Raw genomic sequence first — 9,373 nt, 5'->3', positions numbered from 1 at the left:
TTGTTCATTGTCATTATTTTGACGGGCATATGACCATACATGTACTTTATTATTGCATCCTTCTTACGTCGCTCAGTGAACCTACATATTTAACGAAATGGCCATCACCATTGTTGCCATCAGAAAAGCGACACCGAGTATAAATACGTCGGATTATAGTCAAATATGATTAATAGTCATACCCTTAATCATTATAATTTCTTTGTTGGCTCCATTAGGCCCTAACAACAATCTTTGCATACGAATTTGTGATAAGACAAGGCATAACAATTACTTCCTTGTACAACATGATATCTGATAGGAAAGGTAATAATATAGAGCGTTTTCTGGGACCCGTTTCATAAAGGACTTGCAACTGTTGTAACTTTGCCATTATGGCAATTACCATGGTAACATGGCTCAGCAGCCAACCAGAATCAAGGTTTCCATGGTAGTTGCCATAATGGCAAAGTTACAAGAGTTACAAATCCTTTATGAAACGGGCCCCTGTACTTACTTAATCATGGTAGTGCTCAGTTTACTTGGTGCTGACTGGCCATCTTGGTTACTGGCAGTTGAACAATCGGTTGGTGGCTTGGTTGGCTTGTTTTGGTTCTGAGCTTCTTTGAAGCGTCCTCTCCCGGCAAGCAAGTTTCTCCTGACTGCCTGCTGCTTCCGGATGGCTCTGTACAACAGTGAGTACAGGACGGTGGAAACGAGAACTGCCGCCGTGAAGAGTAGCAAAGACAGTGCCGAGAAGGCGACTTCCATCCAGGATGACCTATCAACAATGACGCAGGTCAGGAGACCTGTTCGGAGAGGCAGAGCGTCCACGATGAAGAAAGCTGGGATGTTGATGATTACCGAGACAATGATTGATGTCACGGACACCAGGGACCCGACTCTTGGACTAACTGGTCGGCGAAACGGATGGCAAATGGCCCTATACCGGTAGGCGGCAAGGGCGATGGTGAAGAACACAGACGCAAAGATACCGGCCCGAGCTGTCATGATGGTCAACTGACAGGTGAAGTCGTTGGTACCGTACTTGAAGCTGATCGTCTTCAGGATGTGGAAGCAGGACACCGAGAAGTCGACCACCGCCATAAAGAGGAGTGTGATGTCGACAACGTTCTTTCTCTTCTGCCGCGCGAAGACGATCAGGATTAGGCCGTTTCCAAAGACACCTAGAAAAGGCATCACAAACCCAAACGCAATAAGGAGAAAAGTATGCATGTTGACTTGACTTTTAGAGTAGAGATGACTGTCGTGTTTCACACTTTTGTATCACTTTCAATCGTGGAAATCGCGACGCAATGGTTTATGAATTTTACTGTCTGCTTACACTCAGTCTTAGAAGTGGGACACCAACCTCATGAAATGCATGTGCATCAGGCGATCCTTTCATGGGAAAATGACAGGAGCGGATGCATAACTCGTCGTCAAGGCAATTTTCGTAGGCAGTTACACCTACGACGCAAATACTCAAAACCGACCAGAGCTACGACGTTACTTCGAATGGCATACCAAGTCGGCTGAGATCTGGTTAGTTGTGTAACTGTATCTGTATATTCTTCAGGATTGGATTGAAGACGGAAAGGGTGATACTCTCAGGAGTGATCAAAATACTGAAGTTACACATAGTGAGAGACTCTGATTGGCTAGAATTTGCAAAGTAGGCGTGGCTTAGTCAAAGAAGAACTAGAGCATTTTAAAGGCTTTCTTATTTTTTATGAAACGTTATTATTGGCCACTTGAGAGTGGGTATCATTATGCCGCATAAGCCAGTCTCATTAGAAATGTCTTAATCTGTTAATCTGTTAATCTGTTAATTGATTCCTGATGGAATCGCCTTCGATTCTAGGTAGGGGCAATAATCAATCTCTCAATTGAATATAACAAGGTATTATAATTCATTACTAGATTATAGGGACGTGTATGCTCGAAATCGGTTACGATGTGAAGGATACGATATAAAAACGTGTTCTATACATATGTATTGGATAAAAATACCGGTTATTACATCAAAATCTATTTTGCCTGATCAAAATAAAATATCTGAGTATTTTTGTCTTGCTTATTTTATATAAAACTTCCTCTCAATCATAAAATGGGCTGAAAATTTCAGAATATAATCTACCTAACGTCCTAATATCAGACTTGTAAAACAAAGTTCTTTAAAATTAAAAAAAATTACTGAGAGGGTGTGAACCAAGCGCAAACTGTGCGATCCTATATACGACGCATCTTTTAAAAAATATATATATATATCACATCTTGCATTCAATGAGAACATTTGCAACTTTATTTTATTTGAAGTTCCTCAGGGTGTAAGGAATAATGAAAGAATAATTTTGCTTTGCTTTGCGTCAAGCCCTGTTGTCGGAGTAAATTCGATATTAATAAATCACAAATCGTAATATTCGTGTATAAACTAACACAGAATATGCTACCCAATTATTTTCATACCATGTTCACACCAAATCGTGATATTCATTCCTATGACACAAGAAATTCACTCAATTTTCATTTAACAAATCCAATCACAACCACAGCACATAAGTCTATTCGCCACACTGGTCCAGACATACATGTATGGCATTCTCTACCAATGAATGTTAGAAACTCTTCTTTATTATCTTTATTCAAACAACAGTTAAAAAGGCAACTCCTTGATGCTTATTAATATGTACATAACTGTTCTTTACATACTTACATACAGTGGCGTACCGTGGGTCACGGCATTGGGGGGGCACCAGCAAAAAATTTGAGTCACCAAGTGAGCGCGCGAAGCGCGCTCAGTTGCTAATTATGCTGACCTAATGGAGATATTTTAAGAACAGTATCATTAAACGGATATGCATGTCACAGATCACCTAATGCGAGTGCGAAGCGCAAGCTGAAATTTTTTTATATTCAGACCGAAAAGGGGAAATTACAAGCAAATTTTTGTAATCATGATATGTACCTGTTACGCTAAACAAACAATGCGACCGCGAAGCGCGAGCTGAAATTTTTGTATATATTGATCCCAATCAGATATTCTAAGGACTATATTTTAGGAATCTATTAAGAGTATACATATCTCGCCATAGTATTCTAATGCAAGTGCAAAGCGCTTGCTGATTTTGTTAGAATTATATGCATCCAAACACATAAAGCAATTGTAATTGTAATCATGATTAAAATGCGCATCTCACTAATCAAATATTGCGAGCGCGAAGCGCGAGCTAAAAATTTAGGAAATTTAGACCTGAAGAGGGACATTTTAAGGCTTTTTTGTAGGAATTCAAGACGACCCTACGTATTTCATTAACCATATAAAAAAAAAGAATAAAAAAAAAGAATTAAAAAAAATAACCAAATGAAGCGAGCGCGAAGCGCGAGCTGAAATTTTTGTATATATTGACCCCAAACATGGATAGTTTAAGGACTATTTTTAGCCAAGCGCATGCTGATTTTGTTAGAATTACACCTAAAGACATACTTTTTTGTAGTCATTGTAGTCATGATTATCATACGCATCTCATTATTCAAATATTGCGAGCGCGAGCTGGAAATTTTGGAAATTCACACCTGAAGAGGGGCATTCTAAGGCTTGTTTGTAAGAATTCACGTAGACCACTAACCAAATGATGCGAGCGCAAGCTGAGATCTTTGATATTCAGATTTAAAAGAATGACATTTTAAGGACTAATCTTAGGAAATCATGAAGAGCAGACGTATTATCTCACTAATCCACTAATGCGAACGTAAGCACGGACGGGAAATTTTTTATATTAAGACCTTAAAATGATATGTCACTACATAAAGCAATAATAATTCGAAGTGCGAGGAGATATATTTGGTGTATATTGACTTGAAAACGGGAGGTTTTAGTACAACAGGATTACATATCTCGTTAAACAGACAATGCGAGTATCAGGAACAATGAATAATAATAATACCAACATGCTTATATAGCGCATATCACTGCTAAATGCGTCCCTATGCGCTTCATTGGATATTATGGAATGAAGACATAGGCCCTGAGAAAATTATGTTTTATAAAGTTATATATATCTTTTTATTTTTATGTAATATAACATAACATAATTATAATATAACATAATTAACAATAATTTCTTCCTTCCCACTGTTTCTTTCACTTTCTCCCTCTTTTTCTCTTTTTCCCCGTTTTTTTTTTTTGGCCAGCCGATTGGAGGGGGGGGCACGTGCCCCCCCATGCCCCCCCCGTAGTTACGCCACTGCTTACATACATACATGCATGGTGGGGGGGGGCGGGTGGGTTGGGTTATTTGTTATAAATACAATATATCTTATCATTGATAGAAGTTTTATCTGTTCAGTATTTCAAATAAATGTATTTTGTATTCATCATTTACCGATTAATATATTTTTGGGTTGACCCAATTTAACAAGCATACTGGGCGTCCAATTTTCCTGATATATACACTGTAAAAACTGCGGTGTTAAAACTGACACCAATTGGTGTTCACAGAGGACCACACCCTGAGGTGTTAAAATTACACCCTAGAGATTAAACATAACACTAAAGAGTGTAAATGTAACAACAAAAGATGTAATAACACCTATAGGTGTAAAACTAACACCACCAATTTAACACCGGTGTAAAATAACTGGTGTGGTCCTCTGTGTACACCGGTTAACACATTTTTTGCTGTGTATATATATACATATAAAGAACTGTTGTGTATTTTTTTAAAGTATGTGTATGATACGTCATATGTATGTCTCATTTTTATACTTTCCAATGTTTGTTTGTATATTCTTGACTTTGTATGTTTTAAATGGAAAATAAATGAATTCAATCAATCAATTCCAAATCGGCTTCAAGTCGCAGCCGATGATGACGTCATTACGATTTGGAATTGACTTTTTTTTATTCCTACAGGGAGGCTTTACTGGATTTCGATTTCAGTACCCGTAACTCTGATCGCAAAGATTTTATTGGTGTTCATCCAAGATTAGAATCTCATCTGAAACCAACAACTTAGAAAATCATTCACGCACGAAGGATAAATAATAAATATTGAGACATATCAGAAAAGATTTGTGAAGAAACTCACGTATGAATCTGAATCCACTCTCATTTCAGGGATCAGTGAAAGAGTTTTAACAAAGAATACAAAAGAAATGCTAATGAGCCAATCGTCGAATACGCACAATCGTCGTATCACGAACCAATCTTGTTCAATTTTTCGGCGCTACTTTTGACATTAAAATTTCAAACACATCTTGTTCATTAATGCGTAAAGTGTTGTCTCATATGAGTTTTCAAAATGAAGAATAATTGAAATATATGATTAGGTAAATGAAATATCATAATTAATTTGCCTTTGAGGATTATGGGAATCCCGGTTTTCTGGGACGCACTGTATAAACGGTATATGTCATCAAAAGAGAGGTACATAAGATTATACCCATCCCAATTTGATAAATAGCTCTTAATCCCCCCTTACATCTCTCACCCACACCCCTCTTACCACCCTGCTCGCCAACCCCAACCCCCCCCCCCCCCTTTGTCATAGCTCCATACCCTTCCTGTGTATCACCCAATGCCCCCACCCCCTCACTCTTTACATCTCCTTCCCTTTATCGCCTCCTTCCCCCTCCCCCTCTCTCTCTCCCCTCTCTCACTTTCGCATCGATTAATCTTTCACTTTTAATGAATGATTTTTTTACAGGAATAGGTACATCACATTGGTAGACTATTAACAACATACTTTAATTGATGTTCAAACAATAGAAGTTGTAATAACGTGCTACATAAATTTACATTTCTTTTCCACATTGACAATGCATATAATATCATATTAAATATTAACATAACTATAATACAAACAGATTTTCAAAAAAAACCTTAAAATGTATTAAAACTAAACCTGTAAATTATTGCCTGTATAAAGTAATATTGCTGCTTTTTATTCTTTTATTAGATGAACTTTATACAATTCAATTAAAGCCGACTAATCTCATAAATAAACATCATTCCATCATTCATTAAAAGAAAGACTCACTTCTTGTACAAAGAAAAGAAAAATCTAACTTCTGGGACTCAGATATATAGCAACCAGATGTATAACTGAAAGATTTATTTTGAAATCTAAAATGATTTAAAATTCAAATCTTAGTCCAATTTACTAAATCTAGGACTTGACTGGTCACTAAATTCCAAAATACACTGCAAAAACTCCGGAATCTATGTCCACACCAGATAAGTGTTAAACAACACCAGTTTCGTTTTGGTCTAACACCAGAAAAGTGTTTATACAACACCACTTAGTATTAAAACAGCATCAGTTTGATTCCAAACTGGTGTTGTTTCAATACTTCTCTGATGTGGACAAATATAGATTTCGGGCTGGTGTTAAATAAACACCGGAGTTTTTGCAGTGTGATGATGGTTAACTAGCCATACCTATTCAATGAAGAAAGATGGGCTGCTAGTACAAATCAATAAGTGAAATATGAAAACCAAACAAAAAAATCAAACTTTCGTTTTATGTGTCACTTGTTCAATTTGGTTGAAGTAAAAGGAGTACAGAGCTGTCATTTTCCTACATTATGGTTTGTCAATGACAACCAAGTGTGTTCGACATTGTGACAAGAAACTGTCTTCGCATGAGGCCGTTAGTTTTTCTATACATCGCTAATTGTTGTTTTTAATGACTATTGAGATATAATCTACCTTAAGACAAGCCAGCATTGAAACACGGTCGTTTTCCACTTCATGGCAAGCTATCAGTAATTTAAGTTTGTCGGAAAGGATGAATGGGCCAATTTTCTACCCTACAGCTTTATTTTCTTTATTTAATCCCTCTCCATTTCGTAACAAATTGTTGTAATGATTGACCTTCTCATGTTTCAATCTTTCTTGATGGTCATGTAATCTCCACTTCAAAAAAAAATTACAAACAAGTCAATTGTTTTGTACTGTTTGTCAATGGTAAACCAATTTCTTTTGCCCTTTTTACATTTCTCAATGACAAGACCTGGCAAAAACGTCCTCAAAAATACAACTACCTATGTACATGTAGTTCAATTCATTTCATTTCATACTACTACCTATACAGTTCAATTCATTTCATTTTAATTAGAGGATATTCAACAATAAACACACCAACTTTATATCCCTGTAACTCTGAAACACATGATTCTCTCTTAATATGAATGCATCTGTATTGCTTAAACGTCAAATGTCAATAACCTTATTTAACCTCCAGACAATCTGAATTTCATCATAAAAAAATAAGTGTTTGGAATGGCAAAATGAGATAGGATGAGGTAAGATATATTAAATAGCATCATTAGAATTCTTTTTTTTTCTTTTGAAATAGCTTGAAATTTGAATTTCAGTGGTTTACTCAGGTCTAAACTGTTCACTTGGGATATAATGATCGGCTCAGTGGAAGACCAAATCAACCATGAGCTTGGAGAGGATAATTGTTTAAAAAGGAATCCAACCCTCCCCCCTCCAAAAAAAACAACCTTGTATTCGTAGGAAAAAGAAAATCAGACAAGTTGATAGGTGAAAGTTTGAACAATATTAGACAAACAATAAGAAAATTATGATTTTTTAAAAGTTGTAAATATTGGTAATCACTATAGCCACACAGACTTCTAATTGGCTGCATATGTGATGTCATACTGATGTAAGGCAAGGACTACTCTTCAATGTAGTCCATTACATAAAGTTGCTAAAATGTCATTTGCCCAAAAGATTGACTTCAAATTATATATTTCTTCAATGAGGACATATAACAATATACTACCTAAGTAATATTTTGATAACTGCCCCAGGGGAATGGGTACTTAGCAGAAAACCACTAATTCCTTATAATTAAGTACATGGCTTATAGGAAAGTTGTCCTTGCTCTTTGTAATAATTTACTTACCCAGTTGCCAATTTGAAATTTACATATTCTTAGTGATCTCAATTTTAAAGCAGCCATATAACTTTCTTATTGTTTGTCCGATTTCTTTCAAACTTTCACTATCTGCTTCATTTATTTTTCTCCTTTTTAATCTATCATTTCATGACGAAGGCTGGATTCCCCTTGAACAATATTCCTACATAATGTATATGAGCTCAAACTACATGAGTTGAATAACTGTGCATCAATTACATGTAAAAAAATATGACCAGAAATTTTTTAAGTTAATACACAATGGCATGCAAATTAAAAACAAGTACTCCTGGCTAAAAATGAAATATGAACAGATAAAAAGAAAAATCAGACAAACAAAACTGATAATTTAATCAAAATCAGACAAGGAATAAAGCACTTATGGCATTTTAAAGATTTGCATCATCCAGAGAAACAGTTCTAGGCATGTCTCCATGAATATTTAATGAGCAAAATTTAGTGATGTCATATCCCTACTAGTTCTTTTTTTTTTTTTTTTAATATGAATTAGGTTTCTTCACATTTTTCCACAATATTAATTCAACAAATACCCCCAACATGGCCAAAGTTCATTTACCTTAAATGACCTTTGACCTTGGTCATGTGACCTGAAATTCACACTTGATGTTCAGTGATACTTGATTACTCTTGTGTTCAAGTTTCATGAATCAGATTAAAACATATTCATCGTTATGATGGTGATTCCAGACACCCCACCTTGGCAAAGTTCATTGACCCTAAATGACCTTTGACCTTGGTCATGTGACTTGAAACTCAGGCAGGATGTTTAGTAATACCTGAATAACCTTATGTCACACTCACACTATCACACTCTGCTATGCAGGCGAGACAAACATGCATAGAATGTACAGGCAAGAGGTTGAAGATGGTGCCTCTCTCTTCCCTCTATAAGTCTCTGTGGGTTGAAGGAGATGAGATTTAAATTCCATTCTCAAAAGGATCGGTGTGGCCTCTGTGATTCATTTCACTAAGGATCAGAGAAGAATGAAGAATTGGGCGTTTTCTACACTTCTCATATCAAAGTAAAGGTGACAATGTGGGAACAAAAGACTAAAGAAAAGTAAAGAGCAAGAACTGATCCAACCTTCCACACAGCTGTATTTGACTTAAAGTAAGAATACCTACCAAAGTCGCACAGGTCAGAGCTTTTCTACAAATGTTAATTAGCTACATGTAAGTACAATTTCACAATCTATAGTCTTGGTAACAAGATGGGCACTTGTTACTTATCCCTTGAAGGTCAAACAAGGATCATGTCTCAACTTGACACTAATGATATTGAAGAAGTAGAATTCTTCACCGATGGCTGCCCAGGCCCCAGGGCAGAATAAGAATTTGATTCTTCCCACCATAATGGCCTTTTTGAAAAGGCAAAATTAAGAGTATAATGTTAGGCTTGGGCAGTGAGAAGGAGATTCCATGCACAGTGTCATCGAAAGAAC

General features: G+C 36.2%; 1 protein-coding gene across 1 annotated transcript; it reads right to left on the bottom strand.

Annotated features, from left to right (window-relative positions):
* Positions 1-492: 492 nt before the first annotated feature.
* Positions 493-1,215, bottom strand: LOC121432231 (mu-type opioid receptor-like). Its single transcript, XM_041630084.1, has one exon. The coding sequence runs from the start codon at positions 1,213-1,215 to the stop codon at positions 493-495; it is 723 nt and encodes a 240-aa protein (XP_041486018.1).
* Positions 1,216-9,373: the final 8,158 nt, after the last annotated feature.

Source organism: Lytechinus variegatus, chromosome 18 (genome assembly GCF_018143015.1).
Source record: "Lytechinus variegatus isolate NC3 chromosome 18, Lvar_3.0, whole genome shotgun sequence".
Classification (NCBI taxonomy): Eukaryota; Metazoa; Echinodermata; class Echinoidea; order Temnopleuroida; family Toxopneustidae; genus Lytechinus; species Lytechinus variegatus.
The sequence above is the reverse complement of the archived record's forward strand: the minus strand, read 5'-3'. Positions and strand labels throughout refer to the sequence as shown.

What these genes read in the sequence shown, in the direction of transcription:
- LOC121432231 (XM_041630084.1), bottom strand. Translation starts at nt 1,215, where the DNA reads ATGCATACTTTTCTCCTTATTGCGTTTGGGTTTGTGATGCCTTTTCTA.